The sequence below is a fragment of the Centrocercus urophasianus genome, unplaced genomic scaffold (genome assembly GCF_019232065.1).
Source record: "Centrocercus urophasianus isolate 14NV4802_14NV808 unplaced genomic scaffold, USGS_Curo_1.0 seq_14, whole genome shotgun sequence".
NCBI classification, from domain to species: domain Eukaryota; kingdom Metazoa; phylum Chordata; class Aves; order Galliformes; family Phasianidae; genus Centrocercus; species Centrocercus urophasianus.
In genome coordinates, this window is record NW_024884586.1 from 20966708 (window position 1) to 20992339 (window position 25632).

The 25632-nt window shown below is 42.6% G+C and overlaps 1 protein-coding gene across 6 annotated transcripts in view; it reads right to left on the minus strand.

Moving 5' to 3' along the window:
• SMOC1 (SPARC related modular calcium binding 1) overlaps positions 1–25632 on the minus strand; it is a 163333-nt gene that overhangs the window by 16311 nt on the left and 121390 nt on the right. For all 6 annotated transcript variants that reach the window (XM_042813562.1, XM_042813561.1, XM_042813566.1 and 3 more), the window contains 4 exons: positions 24819–24899; positions 7632–7824; positions 6666–6748; positions 3214–3319 (listed from right to left, as the gene is read on the minus strand). In XM_042813562.1, coding sequence (XP_042669496.1) covers positions 3214–3319; positions 6666–6748; positions 7632–7824; positions 24819–24899 — 463 coding nt within the window. The remainder of the gene's footprint in view (positions 1–3213; positions 3320–6665; positions 6749–7631; positions 7825–24818; positions 24900–25632) is intronic.

Sequence of the window (25632 nt, forward strand, 5' to 3'; positions counted from 1 at the left end):
AGCCATAGAGAACTTTGCAGCATACATAGGCAAAGTCTTGAAGACACTCAGCAAATGCAGGCAGTTTTCACTCCACATATTCAGGCTCAGGCTGAAAGCTGCAAAGTCAGCTAATCCAACCTCCTGTACATCACACGCACAGACTGTGAATCAATTTACTTTTAAGACCAGAACTTCGATTTGACTAAAGTATTTCTGAAAGGTATCAAGCCCAAAAAGAAAGCCTTACAGAGTGGGAATCCATCACCACCCTCATTAGTTCGTTCTGCCTTACAAACACCTTTGCTTTAAAGAAATGTTGATCACAAGTTGATTTATATTCAGCTGATCATGTTCTTCCCTGTTAGACTAAAGAGCCTGCAGAGTTTGTGTCCCTATGGACTCGCTCAGATTATAAGTAATCGTCTTTCAATCCTTTTTTCTTTCTTCTAATATCCCATGGAAGCCTGAACTCCTTAAGACTCTCACTCTTAGGTCTTTTTCAGCCCTTAAAAACTTTGGCGAGGCTCTTCTCTGTGTTGTTCCCTGTTTTAATGTTTGATACCACAGGTGTACATTGTGTGACAGTTCCATCTCCCTGCTGTCACAGAGAAATGGAAATAACTCCTCTTTGCTAAAACTGCCTCTTGTTGATAAATACTCGCTTTTTGCCACAGTCCCACACTGAAATCTTGTATCCACAGCTCAATCCATTTCAGTAACTTTCTGTTTTGGGTACTGCTCCCTTTCTGCCCCTGCTCTGGAAGCAAGGCCTTACATCCAGTCCACATACACCCAGAATGCTCACACTTAGAACTCACTGGACAATACATGGGGCCAAATGACGAGGGGAAAACAGCTTGCGTGTATCGAGTTTGCCTGTCCTCTGTGACTTCTAAGCTTACAATAAACTATCTTCATTATTGGCTTCATTTGTTCAGCCTCTAAAAGGGTCCAAAAATGGTAAACACTTCAAAGAAAGAGGTAGGTTACAGAGGAAGCCAGTGTGTGTTTAAGTGCAGCACTTCCCTTCCACTGTTATCATAAAGACAGAGAAGAGCCTGCAATAAGAAAAACTTGCCTCACAAACGTAAGTGTCTCTGCTGACATTAAGCTAAACCAGATCTCGAGCTTTTCTTTCCAATATCACCTTCTCAACAAACCTGGGTGAAGGAGGTACAGGATAAGCACTGTTGTAAATTAAGTATAATGTCAGTTGTTAAGGCTGGAAAAGAGTTCATTAGCCCCATAAATAAAATATTCATGAAAAAGAGCTTTCACTTCTAATGCCAGAGTGAAGTCAGGTCACCCAGCAGAATTTCAGATGTTCCTGAAGAGAGGACTCTAGGCATTTTCCCCTCTGGGAAACTTGGAAAGCAGAACTCATTGCACAGAGACTGCTTCCTGGCTTCTCAGCTCTGCAAACTCATACCAAATGAAAGCTGTACTGATTGAATTGCTAAATTCCTTGAAATTGTTTTTTGTTTTTTTTCTTTTCTTTTCCAAAATAAATGGTTCCATAGTGGCACATGGATGGAAAAGCTTGATGTAGGCTCTTTGGGGTATGCACTTACCCTAACTGATCCATGCGGAAGTTTATGCCAGAGCAATTTCCTGAATTTAATCACAGCTGTGAGCAGGCAGAATATTTGGGTGGCAGCAGCCTTTCGCCTTACAAAGGACAGACTGCTAAAAGATTTTTTTTTTCCCCTTTCAACTGGGCTGCTGACACTGCAGCTGAAAATAAATCAATGTGGCGACTGTGAAGAGCCGGGCAGTGAAAAATTCCACCAGAAAGGCTTCTATTCAAAGCTGAGAAATACACAAAACTTGGGGAACGTTAGGAAGAAAGCCTGCTGGGTTTATGGAAGAGCAGTGGGGACATATATGTCTCTGGTCTCTACAATATTGGTTTATATTAAGCTTTATTTTAAGAGTGATGATTACACTGGCTGGGTTTCGGCTTCTGTGCCAAAGATGCCAAATAAATATCAAATACTCTCCAGGGCTTCCTGCCACCCCCACCCACAGCATTTGAACCATGCAAATTACACAGAATTGACACTGGAATGCTTATGGCTGGGAGAGAACAACGTATTTCCCATCCTTGGGGCATTTTTCATCCTGTTTATATGAGTACAGACATGCTAGGCATATACTGCTAATTCGAAGGGTTACAGACTATCCCATGCGCAGGCATTCAGCAACCAGCCTCATCTGCAAGGTCCAAACACAAAGTTAAAAACATATGGACTCACAAGCAATCCATCCAGCAACCAAGAGGCACAAAGGTGCCACCCAGGAAGTTTTTGTCTTTAGAATTTAAAGATGGTATTGCTTCCTCATGCATTTTGAAAGAGGGAAGCAGGGTATCAACATTACATGCTGGAAGCAACATGCACAAAGGTACCTCCATCTCTACATCTGCATTAATGCGAGCACATTATTTGCTGTGGCATCCCTGCCTGGTAGGCTAGCACTGTCCCCTTTTATAGTCAGAACCATAGAAGCCTTGCCTAGTCATGGCCACACAGTAATTTTTTAAAACTCAACAAAGTCCATCCCCAGTGGCCTGTTCTGCCTGGCGCTCTGCAGCACCGCAGCTGCTGCACTAAGGAGATTTCCTATCATCAAACAGGAGGGGGAGACAAGATCTCAGCTTTTCCCCAGCTCCCCAGAAAAGCACACTTCTGCCCACCTCTTTCAACAGGCCTGACCTGCTGCTCCTTCCAGGAGGGATGAGGAGGCAGCTGGTCAGAGGGGAGGGTCATGAAAAACAGCTTCTCTCCTCATCCACAGGCTGGCTTCAGCCCCACAGCAAAACCACAGCACTTGTGCTGCCAAGAATTCCGTTCACATTCTTCACTCCCTGTGGTAGCCACTAGGCCACACGGTCTCCTTCAATCCATTTGCATTTTATTAGGTCTTTTCATAGACAGGGGACAAAAGAACAAGACACTTCCTCCCACTGAGCTCTCATTTCACACTTCAAATGGGCTATACTAACCTTTATGGTGGAACAGCTGCCAGGGAGGAGGGGTGGGAGCAGGCATGCCAGACTACAATGACAAAACAGAGCAGCCTCTGATGGTACAGCACTAGCTCCTCTCCCAGCAATCCAGATGAATGGGAATCAGCTCAGAGCACCACTCTTCCTCCCACCCCCACCTCACAGGCATCCAGAGCAAGAAGGTGATTCTTGGTGGGTTCAGCTCAAGTGCTTTCCAGACTCACCTCCCACCTCCAGTAGGTGCTGCTGAGTTAATAGCCTGTACCATGTCCGTAGTGAGAGCATCGAGTAAGCTGGTGATAAATTCAACTTTCTTCCCATCTGGGCAACCTGCAAAAAGAAAAGAGGGGGTTTAATGCAAGAACACACAAGACTGATCTCCCAGCCCAATGCAGCAAGTACCAGTCAGAACCCCCTTTGTTTGTAACATTGTAGACATCATTGCAGGAAAGGCAGAAGAATTCCTCAGTGGGTTCCTCTGCATGGCAATTTGTCCTGCAGCTTTGTCCAGCACACACACAGTCACCAACAATATCTGGCAAGAAGATCATGTGGTTGGTTTTACAGCCTCTCCTCCCAGTTCCCTACCAGCATAACCACAGGGATGTGCTGGAAGTGCCTGGCAGACAGAGTTCCCATGGTAACACTTGTACAGGAGTTTAAAAAATAATTCATTACCTCCCGGGTCATCTTCCTCCAAAAATACGGCTGTTCTGAGGCTCTAGCTGACAGCTTAAAGCTTCTTAAAGCAAGGGCCAAAGTGAGCGCTGCTGTTCTTACCTCCCTCTCCAGGCACAGAGTACTGCCTGCCAGGAGCTACCACAATAGTTCAGTTCTTTGCCTGTCCAGACTGCACTGGAAATATGTCTGACCAAGTGATCACATGGCAAGAGCCTCCAGTCACTGCTGATTTGGGCAGGAATTGGACGAAATGGACTGCAGACAAGTTTGGTAACTATTTCCATGACTTAGTCCTGAGACCATTCAGTTACTCACCATTATAACTACAGAACGATGGAGTCTCTGTCAGTCTTAGAACTGAATCTCTGCCTCCTTACCTTTATGAGGCAAACTATGCAGTCACTGTCCAAAACCTACCACCTACCATTCTACTGTTTTCTACAACATGACACTGAAGCCACCACCACCTTCCTTACTCTTCCCCAAAACCTCTGTTCACTACCAATTATCCATGTAGAAGAGTAGTACCAGAAAACAGTATTGCCTCAGTAGCAAGTAGCAGTGTCAACACTTTCTGCTTCTCCTAGTCAAGCAGAGAAGCATGTGTACCCCAAACATAGCAGCAGAAACCTAATGTAATCTCTCGACAACTGAAAGCAGCTTGCAAATTGATCTGACAAAACTCCCTCCTTTGCAGCATTACTGGCTCTGTTTTCTGCAATAGCCAACCAACAGTCCCCAGCCTGCCTCTATATTACGCATATTACACACACACACACCCCTCAGCACTTGTTTGGCACACGGTCCAGAAAATGTCAGCATTGTAATGGGTAAGCTGCTATGGCAGTCAGAGGAGACCACTCACTTAAAGGAGCTTTTTGTTGCAGTAATGAGAAGGTTGAAAAACCATTTGCTAGAAGTCATCTCCCTGGGGCCTCAGCATCTCACCGTCTGCAGGAATTAGCAGCTTGCCATTTGCTATGTGCAAGCAACACGTTCCTTCCTTCTTTCTTCTGGCTCTCGTGGGAGCAGCATGACACAGTTTGTGAAGAGGGTATGCGTAGGTATGCACAGATTCATACTCTTGTCTCTCCCAGCTTGGCCTGTGCAGGATCACACAGGAGAAGGATGCTACTGCCTGAAGCACTGAAGGTCTGGAGGATAGGCAAGACTCTAGAAAAGGGGTAAGTAAGGGACCTTCATTGGAGAGGTGAAGGCAAATGGAAAGATGTCTCAAATGAAAGTAGAGATTTTTCTAAAAGCTCAGCTCCAGTAAGAAAGATAAAAGGTAAGAGAAAACATCTTTTCTCATTCCCTGTAGTTCTGACTCACCAGTGAATTTTTATATACAAGAGTACCTAATCAAACAAACCTCAAGTCTGCATCAAAAGACCATGGAGCAGACAAATTAGGATTGTGCAGACAATTAGGATATGTGACTCCCCTGCTCCATCTCCTGCTCTCTTCATAGACAAGGGTATTTCTAGCAACAGGAATCATCACAGACAGGAACCACACATCCAAACAGAGCTGAAAGTTCACTAAGGTACAAAGAAGTGGCCTGAGCTGAGAGGAGAACTCTCCTGGAGTCTGATGCAACAGAGCATCCTACATACGTCCTCTTGGGCCTCATGTAGTTCCCATCCCCTCATCTACTTGAAGCTGTAGTGCAGAAGAAGGAAAAAGAAACCATTCTGTCATCCTGAGAGATCAGAAAGAAACTCTAAGGAGTCCAAAGGCAAAGGGTTTTCTCTGAGTTCTGCAGAGACAGAGAATAAATGCAAGAAGAAGAAAAAGCAAAGGGAAAATAGCAGGGAGAAGAAAGGAAGTCAGGTTGTTCTGTTTTACAATGATTTCCCAAGGAAATGAGCCTTAATGCAATCATTTAGCTGATTCACTAAATGGGGTGATCTCTCACCCATCAAAGTAATACTTGAACCAATTGGCCAATTTCATTCAAATGTAAGAGGAAGGCAGATAAGAAATTTTTACATGTCTTGTAAAAATGAGCAGCTGCGTAGTAGAGAGCTGTGCTGGGGGCAGAGCTGCTAAGAAGAGAGCTATGGAGCCCAAGGTCAGGAGCTGGCAGGAGAATCAAGAGATGCAAAAGGCAAATCTCATTTTCTTTGCTAACTTGTTCACAGAAAACTCACTTCATGTTAGCCCTAGGAAGGGCCAGAAAAAAGTGAAGCAGATTCATTGCTACCAGCTTTTTCTGTGGAGTTTCTGGTCTCTACTTCTCCCTCACTGTAGAAAGGACTGGCTGTAGCTTCTGTTTTTGGGAGTCTTTCCCCTCTCAGAAGAGCAATGGCTGATCTCTCAGTGAAGGCCCTTCCCTCTGCACCTTACAAAGGCAGAGGGAAGTTAAAAACAGAGCATGTGTGTATAATATTTTTAACAGTTGCTCAGACACCTATTCCCAGCATCTCTTCCTAGCAGTAACAAAGCAAACAAATAGGAAATTATGGCTTGTCATGTTGTTAAGAGGGGAAAGGAACAGAAAACAACCAGCAATGGGAGATAAAGTGGGTCTCAGGTAGAAAGTGAGGAATCCAGACCAGCCAAGTAAGCAGCATGAGATAAGTGACCTTAGTGCACCAGGAATACAGTCCTGCAGTGCCAGGGAGCCAGTTGATCCACTGACAATTATCATCATTGCTCATCAGACCATCAAGCTACTAAAAAGCCCTGCTATATGGGAAGGATCCTGTCCTGGCCAAGCTTTGAAGAAAGGTTTTGAAGCTGAGCTCATTCTTCAGCCAGGGTACATGCAGGCACCCAGGTGTTTTTTTTCCCAGCAATTCTATCTCAGCCATGTTTCCAAAGAAAGGCAGACAGGCAATAAAGCAGCCTCCCAGGCTCTTCCAGTTACCCAAAATAACAGAATAAAACCCTCGGTAAAATAAGCATAGTTGAGGAAAATCCCCTCAACAACACTGTAGGCCTCTTGAGAGTCCCAAGGTGAGATAAGCAAAGATGGGCTCTCTTTACCAACCTGGAAGTTCTCTGTCCTTGAATGGATCATCAATTTCTGTACTCTTCGATCTGGCATCACTTTCACATACTGGAGTCTCATAGCTGGAAAAGAATAGAAGATGCTAAACTATGTGATATGGCTTCAGTGTCATCAGATAGTTGCTAAGGGGTCATCTTATCTGCTCACAACAGGGGAAAAAATAAACCTGCAGCAGAAACACTGTTCTCATTCATGTGTCTGCTTATGGACAGCCAGCAGCAGCAGTAGCAAGTAGAGAGAGGAGTGGGAACATGCTGTGAAACCCAGGAGCAGCTTAAACCCACAGACAGCAAAAGGCCCTCTTCCAACTCTTGTGGGTGCAGATTGAGCTTTTTTTCAAAACTGCCCATGTTCTGCAGGATCACTGTGCTGTGCAGAGTTTTAAATTCCTGACCCTACCGGACTGTTTTTGTAGCTTTCCAGAACCACAATTTGTTTCCGGTTCCCAAATGATAAAATATTCCAAAGGTAATTTTAAGATCCAAGGCAGCTGAAAAGCTAAATTTACCTTTTGCTTAAAATCTATCAATGTGCAACTGGGAAATGCTCTAAGTCTGTTCTGGCCAGAATCTAAGTGGCTGCAGGATGGAAACATAAAGCAGAGGATAACTCAACACAGACACTTCTGTTTCTACCCCTCATAACACGGGCCTGTATTTTGAGCAAAGGACTGGTGCCTGCTACCACCAGAAAGCTGCATGCCAGAAAAAAAAAAAAAAAAAAAAAAAAAAAGGCAGTTTTATATAATAGTTCTTTGAGAGAAAAGCAGTTGGTGTGTATCAACTCCTACAGAGGACACTCAATATGGTACATCACATCGCTAGCTCTAGGGAAGGTAGCTTAGAGCACGCTGCCCAAGAAGTACTAACTTATCTGGTACAGCAATACTATTTTTCATGGCTCATCTCCCCCAGGCAGGGATCCCACCAGGCTTACAGCTCTTACCGAGTGGAAGTACCGGGCAGGGGGCGTCCAGTGTCCACCAGGACACACCAGCAGTACCCGGTGGACTGATGACATTGCACTGGTTTGTAGAGCCCTCCTGGAGCACACTCGGGGATGACGATGCCCTCACGAGGGTTCTGCCTGGCCTCCTCCAGGGCACTCTGTCTTTCCTGGTCGCAGGAGTGAACTTTCTCTGGAAGACAGGAAGGAGATGGAGGTGTATAGTGAAAAAAGGCCAAATAAAGATCACCTTCCTCAGCTCAGCAGGTCAGGAGTTTCCTCCACAGCAGACCTTAGTGTGCTTTCTGCCCAATAAACACCAGTATGCCTACACCGTAGATAATGAGAGATTCCAGGGCTGAGAACTTCATACAGTCAGAGACTATGTTACAAGATTATGGATTCTAGAGGCTGTTTGATGCATGTCCAGCAAACCAGGAAGAGCAAGAAATTGCAGCCCCTGGGAAAGGTTTTTGCAGGTGATATTTTTGCATACTTGGAGGTCCTCACTTATGACTCATGGCTTTCAGTTACACAAAGGTGCCAATAGCCAAGCTCTGCTCCCACCACCTATTTATCCAAAACGCAGTGCATTCTTCTGTCTCATTTAGCATCCTTGAAGGCTGTTAAATGACATAGAGCTGCATGTGCCCAAGAGAAGAAGGAAGTTATATTTTAACATCACTTTATCAAGTACATGGGATAATATTTCACAGAACATTACAATCTGTTCCTCAGCAGCCAGAAGCTCTCAATAAGAAATCTGCAAACATTCTGGTCATTTAAGGAGAAGGAAAAGAACTTCACCTTTGGAAAGCAGGGAAGATATCAGAGAGAGGAAAAAAACATGCATATAGGAGAAAGAAGTCAATGCTTATGACCACAAGATTGAAACACACGAAATCTAGGGTAAAAAAAGAAAAGGGCAAAGGACAAAGGGCAAAGGGAAAAGAATAAGAAGAAGAAAAAGAAGAAGAAAAAGAAGAAGAAAAAGAAGAAGAAAAAGACAACCGCTGACTTTAATCATTAAGAGAGTGATGAAAGCCAGAAGTGGTAACAGTTCTATCCTTCCCTAGCTTTCTTCTTCTCTTCTGGTTTATTCTGGTTTTTGTTGTTGTTTGTTTTTTGTTTGTTTGTTTTTAATTTGAAATAAGCCAACGCCAGGAGCTATCTCCTGCTCTCGATACACAAAATGCTTCAGCACTGCCAGGCAGTGATGCCAGGGGTTCATTCCAAACCTGCAGTTGTTCCTCTGCATTATCTAAGCATCCTACCCCAGGACAGGCTGAGCACAGACCCAGCAACACTCACTGTCTCCCTGTATTTTGCCTGCCTGTCTGCACTCCCTCGGCTTCATCTTATATCTTGGCCACAAACACCAGGACAGGCAGCAGGTGTCACACACAAATGGCAGCAGTTCTGCACAGCACCGCCTGAGCGCACCGTGATCTGGGTACCAGACTGAATTGTAGCAGCTAACACAAGGAGTCTCAAAGACCCAGAGTGGTCTCCCTCTCTCCTCAGTCTGTCAGGAATATAAAGGGCACCTCAGCTCTGTCACACACAAATCCGTACAACCTGAAACACAGACTAAAAACTTCTAAGTGTTGGCAAGTCTGACTCAAGCAGAGAGAAACTTGATCAGGAAGGAGCAGGAGGGGGATAAAGTCAACAAATACTGAAAGGGAGCTCAAGCCTCAGCTGATATTTAAGCTGACTTCATTTTGCTGACAGATTTCACATCTGAAAAAAAGGCCCCGTGACTGTTCCCAAGCTGTGCCTGGACAGAGAACGCATTGAGCAGAGGGCTGCAGGCTCCCCAGCAAAGCACTCAGAGCACAGGGCCCCGCGTCTGCGGGCTGCCTGACGGCAATTTGCACCTCGGTTTGCTGCTGAGGAGGAGTGTTCACTTTGATTGTCATCATTTTGTGTAATAAGCAGAACAAAACAAAAACACCTCCTACTGAATAGATCCAGATTCCAGGAATTCTTCTATCTAAATCCCAAAACTTCTTGAGAGCACGCACTGAAACTAACATCTCTCAAGCCCTTTGAGTCTTGCACAACTAGCGCTAAAAATGGTTCTGGATAAAAATATCAACATTTTGTGTGTATGTGTTGGGACAAAATGTGTCACTTTTATTGAAATGAATAAAGAAAAAGGAAAGAAAGAAGTCTCTTTTAATAAGTTAGTACCTTATACTATATATGTATTTCCAGTGAGCTATATTTCCAGTAAACTACACAGAGAATAAATGCATGAACTTAAACATACCATGTTTGTTCTATGCCATAAAAATAGCAAGAATTTGTCTGTGCGTATTAAAATAAATGTGTGGGAATGGAAGCCAAGGCATTATCTTCCAGAACACAGAAATAATTGTCAAGTACTCCCTTTTGAAAGGTGTTCAAAGGCTAAATGCAATGCATCTTGCTGGTATTCTTCAGCTGACATCAAACTGATATAACAATGCAAAACCCATCACTGTCATCAGTTTCCAGTGGTCCATTGCTAGCAATCATGCCATCACAGCTGAAGTAGCAAAGAGATCAGATTTTTCTCTTTGCTAGCACGCATACGGAAGTAATCACTACTTAGAAAGTTTCATCTATTCCACCGCACCCTGAAGAACACAAAACAGCCATGCTGTGGCAAACCAAGGGCCCAACTTGTCACTATCTCATCTACAACACTAGCCAAAAGCAGACACTTAAGAGGGTAACAGAGAAACAGGACAAGCATATAGTTATTTCTCGCATATATTCTTCCAGTCTCAACCACTCATGCATCGGAAACTTGCAGAGAGGGACTTTGCTTTTAGAAAGTAGCTATAATTTCTTGCTTCTACGAGTTTGCCACATCCCTCCTCATAAACTTTTACTGACTATGACACCCCGCAGCTCGTTTTTGGCTCGACTGCATATTGTGTGTGGAACACAGCACATACTTTGGTCTGATTTAAACCTGGCTCCAACCAGTTTTGTTTGCCGACCCTGGCTCTTCTGAAGGATGAGACAGTGAACAACCAGTTGCAGTCTCTCCCTCCCTGCCTCTCATTGCTTTATGGATTCCTGCTTCATCTCTTTTACATGCAGAAGAGTCCCAGCTGACCTAGTTGCTCCTTCTCTGAACTTTTTCCAGATCTACTCTATCTTCCCTAAGCCAGAGGGGATCAAAACAGCAAATACAGTGACATTAAACGGTGGATCTGACAACAGCCTTGTGGAAAGTTCCTTTGGTGCCATATATCTAACAGGCAGAAGACAGAATTAACTAGCACTAGCCCCTGGAGAGGCCCTTTCCTCCAAGCTATCACTCTAACAGCACTTAATTCCCTTAAAAACAAACACGAGTATTAATAGCAAGGGTATATTCCAACAGCCAGCAAAATCAGCTGGGAAATCCATACCATCAGCTTCCTCAGCATGGGACCTGGCATGAACCACACACATTGTCACCCTAAAGACAGCCTCACTGGTAATAAAGGAACCATCAAATGCTACCCTGGCTCCACACACTGAAGTCAGCCCATTCCAGTCAGACTGCTTACTGGAAACTTTGTTGTTTCCAAGGCCAAGTTTATGGAGGATAAGGAAGGCCTACGGCCAAGCCAGGTTTAATGCCAGGTATGAAATTAAAATGCCATCTCACTAAGCAGCATATCTTTGTTGCACGTGCAGGGTACTTACGCCCTGTTTGAGTTAATGGTTGTAGACACAGAAAGATACAGAGAAAAGGCTTTCTTTCCGTCTCTACCTTAAACAGAGAGAGTAACATTTAAGACAGCAAGTCAGTGTGAGACAAACAGCCTTCCCAGGACCAACAACAACATTACTTTTTTTTTTTTTTTTTTTTTTTTTTTTTAAAGGCACTGTCGCATTCCCTTTTTTCCTTTCGTCCCTGCTCTGACTTATGACAGCCATCAGTCGTCAGCACTCACCAGCTTGCTCATGCTGGGCTACAAAACCTTTGAGTGACATAAATCCACCTTACAACAAATCCAATGACAGTGAAATAAAGATAGGGAATACATACATGCACGAAAGAGAGAATCACAAAAGAGAGAAATAACCATTTTACTTTAACTGTTCAGCTCTAAAATGCTGATTTGCTGCTGCTTCTTACTCTTGGCTTCTTCTAACACTCCTTGAAACACGAGTAAAAGTAGCATTTCTGAAGCCACAAGCTACTGCAGGAAAGCAAAGGTTGGACATCTGTAGTCTCAGTTATTTACACATTGTTTTCTCCCAGTAATGGCATTCAGAGAAATACATGGTCAGATTCATAAAAAGGTCTCTCAGGCCTGGTCCCTTAAGTAGACACATTCAAGAATATATCTAGTGTCTGCACAATAAAAATAAAAATGATGGATGAGGTAAGGGACTCATCTGTCTGTCTAATAAACGAGATGCTCATTAAAGGGATGGGGTGCTTGTTTACCTTACAGAGTTAGAAGGGAGGGTGTCTAGCAGTACTGAACCAAAGGCTTGTGCTTGACAGCTCTCATGCTCAGCCTGCAGGGCTGGCTGCAGTTGAAGCACTGCTCTGAGTCCAGGCAGCTCCCAGCTGCCTGAGCTCATTGCTGGCAGAGGCAAAAGACCAAACTCTGATCCCAGGGCTGCAAGACACTGGAGATGGTTAGGATGGGACACAAGGAAGATTCACCACTCAACCACAGTTATTTTTTGAATATTGATCATCTGTACTCAATGTATTCTTATTAAAAAAAAAAAAAAAAAAAGAGAGAGAGAGAGTAGCTGCGACACTGGAACCAACTACCTTGGAGAGATCCCTACATCATCCTCAAGAGACAGGAGTCCTCCTTCCAACTGAGACAAAATAGAGGGTGTAATCTCCCTCCGTGCTTCTCTCCACCCCTAATGAATGTCTGTGAATAATCTAACTCAGAGCTCCTGGCTACTCCACAAACAGGGCAGACCTACATCCCTTTTCCTCTCTCTCTTCTTTTGACCAGAAATTCCATCTGGACCAGAGAAACTTTTCCCATGGAGTTCCCACAAAAAGCTTCAGTTTTCATGAAGGAGCATTCATCAGAAGGGGAGGAAAAGGTCTTTTACTGAAAGATTCTTGACCAGCCCCTATTGTTAACACTGCAGTAGAGACCTGACTTCAAAATACGGCTTCAAAAAAATCACACACATATCTCTCCCAAATTTCTTTTGTTCAACTTTGAGTCCCTCCCGCATCAGGAACTAGTGTAGTACAGAATAAAAGGCAGCACTAGGGATATCTAGTGCCAAGTTCCTATTCACATCCTGTACCAATCCAAAAGCAAGGACTAAGTGTCTTTTTGCCTCTGTTCTCCTCCTGGTGAAAGAAAGCATTTGCCAGTCTCTCAGGGAAGCTTAATTCAAATGGGCTTGATTTTTGTTTTGGATTAGCTGCTTGTTGCATTGCTCTGGTGGAGAAGAGGAACCTTGAATGGTTTATTTTAGCATATCCTCTGTACCAGCATTAAAGTGCATTCATGTTGCATAAGCGAGCTGTAATGTAAACAGGGCTTGAGGCCACTCTAGGACAGGTGCCTCAGCCCAAATATGGAGCATACAGAAGCCACAGGCAGAAAGCACATTCTCACTCCTAAGGGAAAGTTCAGCACATGTTAAAAGAGCAGCCCAAATCAGCATCCCTTCCACTTTGGAGGGGAAAGAGAATTGGAAAAGCCTTTGGTACTCACATTCACAAAGGCTGGCAGAACTTCCATAGTAAGGCAATGAATAGGCACCAGCTGCCTATCCCCAGAGCAGGGATATGGGTGGAGGAAGAGAAACAACCCCTTCTGTGTTTACTAGGAGCACAATGCCAGCTGAACAAACATGGCTCACAGGGACAGCATAAATCTCTCCTCACCTCTGTTAGTCATCAGTACTGCTACCCACTCCACCCTGTTCTGTCTGGGATTGTGGTCTTTTCAGAGTATTCTGGCTAATGTAAAAGTAAAGAAAAAAACCAAACCTTGCAGGTGCTCCCATACTGCACCAGTTTAGCAGTCCTTGCTTTACCCTGGGACTCACTCACATTCATTTCTCAAGGCATAAACTACAGAAGAAACAGAGGTTATTACTTGTTCCAGTGCTGAACAAGTACAATGAGAAGCTTCAACAGGTGGCTTATAATTTTACAAATGCATTGTTCCAAGTGGCTCGTTAAACTTTAGCTATTCAGGAACACATCCCACCCATGCCATTTTCATTCTGCTCACAGCACTAAAGCCGCCCTGCACTTTGCAATGCAATGTGGTGAGAAATTTATTCATATCTACCTCAAGCTTGAAATGATGAGGAAGAGCTGAAGGAGCAAAGCCTGCCTCATGGATCAGAGTGAACCTGATGAAGGTAGAAGCTGCCTTTAAATGGACAACGTGCAGAACCTGTGGGCATTACATACAGCCCAGGTAGGAAGGGAGCCTGCTCCAGAGTTTCCTAACCACACAGAATTAAAGCTCAATGCATGGCAGATGAAAGCTACCTGTCCCAGCAACCCTTAACTCTCTTTAAGACAGGGTTTGGAATCTTACCACCATGCTGTCTGGCAAGCAGCCAGTCTCATAGTCCTAGCTCCAGGACTAGGCACACTAGCAGAAGCATGGAAGGAGGACAGTACTATTTTTTTATGGCTATAGTACATTGTCCTGGCAAAAAAAAAAAAAAAAAAAAAGTTATATCATTTGTGTGACCATAAACAATGCATTAAACAGAGCTCTGATTAAATCCTAGTTCATTAGAGCATATTATAAGTTGTGTCATTCTCATAAGCAAACAGGGAAATGGGCACTACACACAGTCACTGTGAGACTGTTGCCCAGTGCTGCAGGTTAACAAAAATGTGCTCCAGTAGAATGAAGCTCTCTGTGAAACATTTTTTCTGTACTGAAAGCGATCATCAGATGTGTCTTGCATCAATTCTTGTAAGTGATCAGTTTGGCTTGTGGAACACAGCATCCATTTTGCAGATGAAAATTCAGGAAAAAATTCGAAGTCATCTTGACAAATGGTTCGCAATCAGTACAACCACAACTTACAAATATAAAGCATAACAACCCACAGAGAAAAATCCAATGCACGGAAAAAAAAACTACTGACAAGATAACACCTGGAAAAATATCATCAGGAGTTTAGATAGACCACAAAAAAAAGAAAAAAGGTCTTCAACTTTGTGATGCTGCAAACAACGCAATTAGTTGTGGGCCGTAGTGACAGGGACCTCATATATGAGAAACAGGCACTGATGACTTATGAGCCCTTAAATCAGCACAGTGTCCAGCTCTGGGCAGTGCCCTTAGAGAGAGAGGTATGCCATTTGGCAAGAGTGCAGGAGAGAGCAAAGGGAACAGGCAGAGGTCTAGGAAACTTGATCTATGAGAAAATGCTGAAAGAATTCCATTTGTTTAGTCTAGGGATGACATTCAGTCTTCTGAGACTTAAAAGCTGTTATATTTTAAAAAAGAGATGGTCATAGATCATTTTTTTTCTTCCCCATGGGTATTTCAAATAGCAAACAGTCTACTTAGAGAAGTGATATAAAAACACCCCAGCAATTTGCGCATTGGAAGAGCCAGAGCAATTGCTGTCCCCGTTTCGGGCACAGGTTGTACATTAGAGCTGCAGTTAGCTGGATAGGACCCTGAGCTGAACTGAGGAGGAACAAACCTCCTGTTTTTTTCTGCTGTCCTCTTGTGGGCTGATAAGCTCCAGCAGATCCTATATAATTGAGGCATCCTCCTTGCAAACACAGCCTGAAGCCTTCAAGAGATTTGAGCTGGTTTAAGTTTCCAGCCTTTGGGATCTGATCTTCCTAATGCATCTGTCCGCCACGTACAGCATGACAGCTGTAGCCGTGCAGTACCTTCATGACAACAGCTTCCAGCATGAGCAGAGAAAGTTTAGCACCAAAATGGAGCATTGTTTGGTTCTTTACATCAGGACAGCTCCTTAGTAGTAGAAATACTTTCAACCTCAGATGCTGCTTTTGTGACTTTGTGAGGAAGCTACCCAGAGTCCATGGCTTTCCTCTTGCAACTGCTCTTTTTTATTTCACATCACTTCTAAGCGCTGCAAGCTTGTGGCATACCTAACTTTGAGATAAGCCACCTGTCTTTGAACAGTCATTCATTTTCCCTACTCTCCTTTCTTGCTACACTCTTTCCATGCTGAGAAACGCTTTTCAATAAAATGAGAAGCCATAGGTGTTTCCACTGGAGCCTTAACATTACTGGGAAACTATTTTTCACTTCCACACCTGTTTTTAATAGTACTTGGAACAACTACCAGAGCAATTCCTGGAGAGTTTGCCTACCCCTGCTGGCTCGTCTATACACAGCATTTTTACGGTATTGTAAGTGTATAATTAATTATAGGACACCAAACAGAAAGCTTTTGAAAACTGTCACAGGCAGGTAAGAAATATTTCGGGTTGGGCTACCTAATTAGAGTACCATTCCTCTTTTATGCTACTGCTAGACAGTAGGAGAGGGGAGAGAAAGATTGCAGTGTGATGAGACTCTTCATGTAATGACACAACAGCTTCCTCCAGCAGCATTTAGCACTTGACTAAGAGGCAAAGGGAACTGCCTCCAACAGGAGCACTAGCACTCACTGCTGGACACCTGTCTCAAGCCAGGCAAAATGGTCAGGGTTTAGAAACTCAATGACAATAGTGTACGGAACTCAGATATTTGACAAAGAAACAACGCCCACCACATCTGTGTCAGCTCCTTTCCACAGTCCGGTTTGAAAGGCAAGGGAAAGACTACAGGGTGATACTATCTCTGAAGTCAGTATTTTTCCCAGAAGGATTTTGCTGACATTACATAGCCTTACACCATGCAATCTGAGGGTCCCAACTGCAGAGAGAGCTACTGCAGCTTTGTGCTATCAGAGCTTGTTCAGTGAGAACAAGAGAAGGCAGGAAAATGACAATGTCAGCAGGATCATGTTTCCCTGCATTACAAAAGATGAAACAAGAAAAACACCCTTCCATTCATGTGCCAACTTACATCCTCCTCTCTCATGTGCTCCAAGAGATTGAAGGCTGCTTTGATTTTTAAACACACAGTTCCACCTCTTCCTTGGCTGTGAGGGTGGGTTCTGTGCACATCCCTCTTTCCTAACTATTCACAGACAACCCTTGGGATATTCCACCAGGAGACCTTTCCTACTATTTACATGCCTTTCAAAAGCCTGAAAACATACAGCTAAGACACCTCTGAGTTGTACCACAAAATGTACTCACTGATCTCCATTGACCACCTTATTATGATGGCCTGGAAAAATGCAAAAACGTGAGGATCACAAAGAGGAAAGGAACATAAGGATAACAGCTTTTATTCATTGTCTCCATACAGAAATACACACAGCACTCTTAGAACATAACATGTTCTGAACACAACAGTTCTGTTAACATGAGGCTGGTGAAAGAGAACACAGCTGGCATTTACCTCAAATGTTCTACACTGCTCCTCTACAAGGATGGTCCTGCAGGACCTTGCACATTTTCCATCTTCCCTTGGTCTACTCACTCCACCTCTAAGCTCCACTGAATTCTAGAATATCTCTTCCATCCTAAAATGACAGCAAAAGAAGGAAGCTTTCACAGGACAGATAGGGCTTTCCAATGGTTCTGATACATAGTTCTGGTCTTTCATAGCTCTTTTAGGTGATACCCACAGCTTCCTTGTACAATGTTGGCGCCAGCAGAAGTGGTACACTCCAAGTGGTACACTCCAAGTGGTACATTGGAGTGTACCACTGAACCAATTTTTCATTCAGTTGGCTTCTTGCAAACCATGTGGGTCCTCAATTTCATAATTGCCAAACCTTAGCAGAGCTTTTGGTTTTGGGAGAGGCCTAGTAAATCTACGCTTTTCAAAAGGGAATGTAGGAGCTCAGGACCAACCGTTATTACCACTTCTCCTTATCTATGGCTCTTCAGAAATGCTATAATCTTTCCCTTGAAGTTGACAGGAACATTCCAAGAAAAGCAAGAAGGTATGTCAGTGTCAATACATGTAGTCTATCAGCAGGCATCACTGGATGCTCAAATGGATGCCTGAAGTGCAGATCCAAGCACAAGTCTGTGTTAGTATATACAGTGAAGAACTTGCCTCAGTAAATGAATGTAATTCCTTTAGTATGAATCAGCTCCCACTAAAAAGCAAAACAAACTCTATAAAGTTGACCTATCCTCTCTCCATTTGTCACTATAGGTTTTGGCAGTGCCTGGTGCTGCAATCTATTTCCTTTCCTTTTCCCCTCCAAATTCTTATTAATTTAACCTAAAATGCATTTGTTGGGGATTTGGGGTTTTTTTTTGTTTTGTTTTGTTTTGGGTTTTTTTTGCTTTTTTATTTCATTTTATTTTACCTTGGCTTCTTACATCTTTGACACCTACTGCCCCCCCTCCCACTGCTCCCTATCCACTCTCCTTAACTGGCAGCTGTAGCAGTCATGACTCCATGTCTAGAGCAATTTGTTTTCTTTCTTTGGGGGATATGGAGGGGAGTGTGACTGAATTCTTTGGGAATGATTTATCACACAGCACTCAGGGGGAGCTCCATTTATTTGTCTAGCTGCATATGGTTTAACACCTATGGTTGCATGCCGCTTATTATACAATGTTATTTTTCCCACTTGTATACTTTGCACCTTTTCATAGAGCAGATTAACTGGTCCCCAGTGGCATGTTATTTATGACTTTGTTTGCTGGCTGTCTGGAAAGGGTCCTGGTCCTGCTTTCCCCTACCTACTTCCTTCTTCACCACACCTGTCCCACTGAGACTGTGGGAGAATCACACTTGGGTATGATGAATCAGACCTCCTCAGGACTTCCAAGAGGGAGAAAAAGACAAAGATTCCCCATGCAGCCATACAGAGCAGTGGTTGAACCACAGATGAAGCAAGAAGGAAAGGAGGGATAGAGCAAGGGAAAAACAATACTGCGCATTATGTCTTCCAAGGAAGCACTAACTCAGCAGAGAAGAGCACAGCAATTTGCAGTGCAAACTGAAAGGAATTAGTAAGTTTTTGTGTAATAATCAATATCAGCTTCTCCTATCTTGCTTCATTTACAGAAACTAAATTAAAATGAATTCCTAAACAAAACCAACCACCCTCCAGACCACTAACAAACAAAACCCTCATTAAAAGGAAGGAGGGGAAGAGAGGAACACCATCAAGGTTTGAAGATAAGTATTTCTGACAGGTGGGACAGTAAAATGACAGATGTTAGCCCAACTCAGAGGAGGACTATATTGGGAAGCACCAACTCAAGATGCAGGAGGAGCTTGCAAACAGTAGGAAACACAACATCTTTCAGGCTCATGATTCCTTTTCATGAACTCTTGTTCTAGACATCATGTCTGACAGCTATGGGAAAGTTCAAAAGACAGTGCTCCTAGGTGTTAAGCCCAGAGCAGAGGCAGGTACCAAAACATTCAGCAAGCAGGGCTGCGGTCCACGTGAGGATGCCGTGTCCCCATACCAAAATGCTCCGGTTCCAATGTTACTGTAACGTTTTATTCAGATGTCACTAGATCATATTTGTGCCAATCCACCTCCCTTTCTCAATCTGTTTTCTGTTCAAATGAGATCACCTTTTGATTCCTCCATTTGCTAGCCTGACACTAAGCAGTCACAGACTGTGGGGAAGAGCCTGCAGTCCTGTGATAGACATTCAGATAGTAACATTAACACAATGGCAGGGAGAGAGGTTGGAACTAAACACAACCAGTTTAGCAGAAGCAGAAAGTAGCAGAAAAGTAGCAGGAGGAGAAACAGAAGCCCATGGTCTCACATATCTTTAAATAATGAGGTGGGGAGTGCAGTGTGCCAAGACAGGACAGCTAAGGAATGTGGCTGAGAAGACAGAAAGGGATAAGCACAGGTGAGAAACTGCCCCCTTGAAACAGTGCTTTGTTTTTCAGGAGTCTCATCTGAATCCATCTCCAGCTCCCCGGTCTCTGTGCTGCTCCAAGTTTCCAAGGCACAAGGAAATTTGTTTCAACTCCAAATAACAATACATTCAATAGGAACAGGTACAGTCTCTCCTCATTCTGGAAAATAATATAGGAGTTTTCAAGCTCCTTGAACTTAGTCCTCACTACTAAAAATAAAAAGCCTACTAACAAATCAAACAAATTTTTGCCTACTTTTTGGTGTATTCCACCAAAACTGCCATTTTCTTTCTTAAGGGCAAATCAGTAGACCCTGCCTTGATAGATGCTGGTTGGCCTCATGCGACAATCTGACATGGGAGGAATTGCATCAGTTCTCAAAGTAGGTGGCTTAAAAGCAGACTCCTTGTTAACGTACCTAGCAAGATCCCATGTGCCTAGCAAGGAAACATGAGTATACTTCTGCGAGCAACCACTACCCCGATCATTAGGAAAGTCATGTAGGAAAATGGTATCATTTCTTAGATGAGTACTGGAGGGAGCTTCTGTGGGGTTTTCTCACTTTTTGTTTTCCTCTCCTGTAAGTGGGGGGGAAAAAAATGAGATAAAGCAGACAAACAACAGAACCCGAGTCCTGATAATACACCTAATTTAACCACATTCCACCTCACTGTGCAAAGTTTTGGAGATGAACTACATTGTCACGCCCCACCTGAAAGTACACAGGCTTCCTTTGGGGTGGCTGGCATATTCGCTGCTTCTTCTTGCAGGAGTACGTACAGACATACATCTTGCAAGCTATTTCTCTCTTTGATAAACTCTGAAGTTTGGACACCACGTGAATGCAATTGGAAAAAAAAAGGAAGGTAAATACCACCACTCTTGTTTTCAAAGCTCTTTTACACTTACAACCCTGTCTTCTAAGAGCTTCAAACAGCAGAAAGCTCACATAAGATGCTTGCATGATGCCTGAGTACCAGAGCTGAATAGAACAGGCCATGTGGAGTTGGCTCCCATTCAACAAGCAAGATTTTGAAATAAACAGCTACTATTATTTTTTTTTTTTTAAACTAGGCACACACAAACCTGTCTTCAGCTGCTAACCTTAATGTATTACTCATTCTTCCTCTTCAATAACGTCATGTTCAAAACCCCTGTGACTACAGAATATTTACTTGAGGCTGCTACTGCAGCTTTCTCTAGAGCTGTTTATTTTTCCATGCATGAGCTCATTACATCACTCTGTGGTTTTCTTAAAGGTTGTCAGAGTAAGCTGGATATAGGCTGGAATCTCTTGCTAATCAAAACCAAATCACTAAGTAGCACAAATGAATTTGGAGATAACCCAACTTTGGAAATGAGGAACAACCATGGATTCTTCAGTGGAGATGGGGTGCTCCCAAACAGGCTACCATCAGATTCATATACTTGGAAGCTAGATTAACTATCAAGTGCTTCCCTAGAGTAAAAACTATTAAAAAAAAATCATTTGGATTGTTCTAGGCTGGAGTTTATTGAGAGGAGGAGTACAAGTTTGAAACTTAAGAAGTAGTATGAAAAGGTAATCCTACCCATCCTGGTTGGGGATTGGCCAATGCAAAGGTCCCATCTGTATCTCTTCCTGTCCTGGCAGCATTAAATATAAACGACACATTACAAAGGCAAGTGCTAAATAATAGGCTTAGTTTGGGGGCTGTGTGTGTGCGTGTGTGTGTGTGTGTGTGTGTGTGCGTGTGTGTGTGTGCGCGCGCATGGGTGCACACACTTGGAAAAGGTGGAAATCAATTCAAACCAAACAAACATAAAATATTTTTGTCATCCTGCCACAGCAAACAAAATATTGTGTTGATCTAGATGTTCTCTTTACCTTAAAAAATTAAAAAAAAATTTAAAAAAATGAATTATGGGTTTTTATGATTCACAAAAAAAAGCAAAAGGCTTAATTAGTAAATGTACAAACAGTTTTTCTCCTACTTAACAGTCTAGATGTTACAGCATGTTCACATTTTTATTCCTGCCTTTGGCTGAGAGTATTTCAACCTGCATCTCACCCCAGTAAGAAAGAGATCTAGTCATCATTCAGAAGGTGGACTGGGATAAAAGCATTAGCAATCCCTCTTAACAACGTTCTGCCTAACACAGAAAAATTCACTGGCAAAACATCTGGAGACATATGGTATCTCAGTCAAGTACTCTGATCCCTAGCTTAATTAATATTTACGCATATTACACAAAATGTAAATGCTCCAAAACAAAGGCTGTTTCTGGAGAACCTCTCCTTCTCATCCACACTAAATGGAAAGCAGAACACCTGGATTTCAAATACTGCTTGTGTGAGATACAGATGTATATGTAATGTAATGTACATGTAATATAGGTATTTTCTTTTAGAAGGAAGCAGAAGAGTCGCTAATTCTGCAATGCTCAACAATCTGCTGGCTGGTTCATCCTGAAGGGATGCAGGAAATTCCAACTTAGACTGCTTTCACTTCTGCTATCTCAGTAACAAGAAAGTCCTATCCACCTCCACTACCAAGATGGATACAACAAATTCTGCAAATCTTCCCAACTTCCTCACTTCCATCAGGTACACTGCCACACAGATGTTAATAGATACAAGGCCGAGACACAGTACAAGGACCAAAGCCTTGCTGGGAGGTGCTATTAACAACAGTGTTGGGAGTACTGCTGCTCTGCTCTCTTTTCTTTGGGACAGCTGAAGTATTGAAGAAAATGTTTCCATCTCCTCAGCCTTTTCTTCCTTGCTCCTCCTTTTCTTCCCTTATACATACCCAGAAACACACCACAGACTCTAGCTAAAGGCAGCTGAAAATATCGCTAAAATGGATGGTTAGGCAAGTGATTTACTCAAAGGTTTATTCTAGAAGCCTTCACTGAAACACAAAATTAACCAGAAAGAGAATGATAGCAAATTATAGAGACTACTTATCTCAATACAGCAATTCTTACATTCTCCTCTCAGTCAGTATAGTCATGGCACTAGCTTTCCAAGATGTTCAATGGTAGTGCTGATCAGAAATCAGAAGCGTGTCGAGCATTTATATTTCAAGCTGCTAAAGAACAAAAGCAGTTAAAAACATCCCCTAATTTTGCATGGCCATTCCGTGACAGCTAACCATCTTCGTCCAAGAGAAATTTGAAGATATTAGAAAAAATATTCTAAATAATAATACCTCCTACTGGCCCTTTGCTATTTGATCCCACCAACCCTTTACTGTCTTTCAGCATACAGGACAAGGGCCAAGAATGAAAGGTACCAGAGGGAAGACTAGGTTAATTGGCTGAAAGAAAGACTAAAATACCTCACAGCTCTTATCAGCTACTCCATAGTCCCATTTTGATGAGGCAGCATTTCTTGATATCAGTAACTCATTGTAAGAAACAGAGATGACTGCATGGCCTGGTGTGGAAACTTGGGTCTAAAACTGGCAGCTCAGACTCTTAATGAGATCCTACAGCAAATGAGTGCCTGTTAGGGCCATAAGAAAGGCTGAGTCAGATGAACCACACATCTCCTTTTAGCATGCTGCAGAAACCACCTGTTATGGAAATCTTGAATTTTCCAGAAGACCATTTATTTTTGATTTGTAGCTTGTACCCACAATGATCTTGCTTGAATACCAGAAATGACATCATAACTAATTGGAAAAAAAAATTTGGAAAATGGGTAAGTTCACAAAATGAACTCGTTCACAAACAGAACTCCAGCTTACATGAGACAGCTTCCTCAGGAAACACTTGAACAACATAAAAAGTAGCCTACTTTGACTCTGCCACGCCAAAGGGTGGGAGACAGGCTCTTGAGTAAAAGATGCTCCCACTCTTGGGTCAGTTTGTAACCTACCAGAACCCATATCTGGGAAATCTAATTTTCATCACAGCTACCGGTTTGCTGCATAACAAGGAAAGCTGATCCTCAAGATAGGTAGGACCCATTACACAGGATTTTTATATTAAGTTTTTACCTTCAATTACATTGTGAATAGAATGGTTGTGCAGGTAGCTGACAAAACACAAGCTGCTTTTACTCTCCAGTGAAAAACATCCCTAGAGAAGACCGTAAATTCTACTACATCATCTGAAGCTTTTGGATGGTAAGTTCCTACACAGACTATCCTACTGCAAAGACAGGAGGTGAGGCACAGAAGACTTTCTAAAACTGGGGTCTGGGCAACACTGGGTCTCTTCCTGAAAAGAGCTCTTCTCCATGCTGCAGCAAGACAACCATGGTCTAGTCTTGCTTTCACTCTGCAATGGAGAACAGGGAGGGTAAAGGAATTATAGAGGGCCATGAACTCTACTGGCTAATTCAGAAATACCATGTGACCAGCTACTTCAAGTCAGCATAGTTTAACTGTTCTGGAGACTAAAATTATTTGAATAATTGTTCTAGTAAGACATCACTTTGTAGAATACATGCAATAGCAATAGCTCCCACTGAAACCCCAGAGCAAACTCATGGCTTCTTAAGCCAATTTTCTTCTTCATGTACCTTTCATCTTCTCACATTCTTCCACATTAGTTAAAACATATCAGACAGAAACCATACTTACTCTCACTCTCCTACTTAATTCTCCTTCGAGTTTCTTGTGATTTCAGTTACTTCACACAGTTACACGCTCATTTCCAATCTCAAGTTTTACAGTTTAGCTTCATATCTTGCTGTTTTCCTCTTTCTCCATCCCACTAATTTTTTTTTTTTTTTTGCTTGGATCTTCTCTCATCCTCTCTACTGCCCATAAAAATCCAACAATTTATTACGCCCAGACATAGGTAACTTACTTTCTCCTATGAAATAACGCAACAATTTTTCTAGTAAAAAATACCCCCTGCAGAGAAGAATCTCGAAGTTGCAAGACGACCCTCAATGGTATTTTCTCATCTGCCTAGATCAAATCCATAGCACAGATCTCAAAGACAAACACATCAATTTGCAAGTCCATGAGAAACTGCTGAACAGCAAGTAAAACAAAAGTTGAAAACTGGCTGGGATAAATTTTCAGATGAAGAAATTAGAGGTTCCCTAGTTCTGGCAAGGGAAACAAACACCCCTTGTGGCACATCTACAGTGGCCTTCTGGACACAAAAAATGCATGCTGTCTGAAATTATTTCATAGCCTGCCCTTCAAGTCCTGCAATGCAGATTCAGTCATATAGGTTACAATGAAAAAAGAATGAAACAAGGAAAGAACATAAGAAATGGCAGTCTAGTTAAAAAAAAATAATAATAAAAAAGTTTAAGATTGAGCATTACCTGAATTCCTTATACTGGAGCTGTTCAGTTTGGAATCTTTGATGACTAAGTGCTTAATCCACAGGGTGGGTGCTGTGATTTCTGAAAGAGAAAAAATAACTGCCTTAAAGAAACTGCAGCAACTGGTGAGTACACATGGTCATTATCTGTGAGGACAACATGTTTGCTACACTCATGACTTAAATGATGCATTGTCTCTGTAGAAATCAGCTAACCCCCTGGTGAAGCTTCCCACCACATAAAAGCCAGTATTTGTAAATATGCCACAAGGTTATCTCATTATCTTCACCTTCCAAAGAGTGCCTCACTACTGGAAAAACATTATTGTCTCCTTCCAGCTCCCATTTCTTAGCCAAATTCTCAAGTCTATAGCCTTTCTCTTCAATACTTAGTTAAGTTGTGTCTATGTCATATACTGGTTTCCACCGAAGTGTATATGAAATCCAGATTAAAAAAAACCTCAACCCAGACTTTAAATAGTCAGATTTTAACGGTTTTAACAGTTCGAGCATAATTGACCACAGTTTTGTCAGATCCCTAAAACAAGCAACAACAAAACACAAATAGAAAAGAAAAAAAAAAAAGAAAAAAAAATTTTTTTTTGAAAGGCTTCAAGGGAAATTTGTTAAAGAAATAAGTTCTGGTTTTTAAAAAGTCTTCTAATGAACTACAACCAAGATACCAAAACAAATTTGTGATAAAAGTGCTTAAGAGTTCCTCCTCTGCAGTGTTACAATCAATTTCAGAGCACAGCAGAACCTGCCTTAAGCAACACCTTATGGAAATGACAAAACAACAGTATCTGAATAGAACT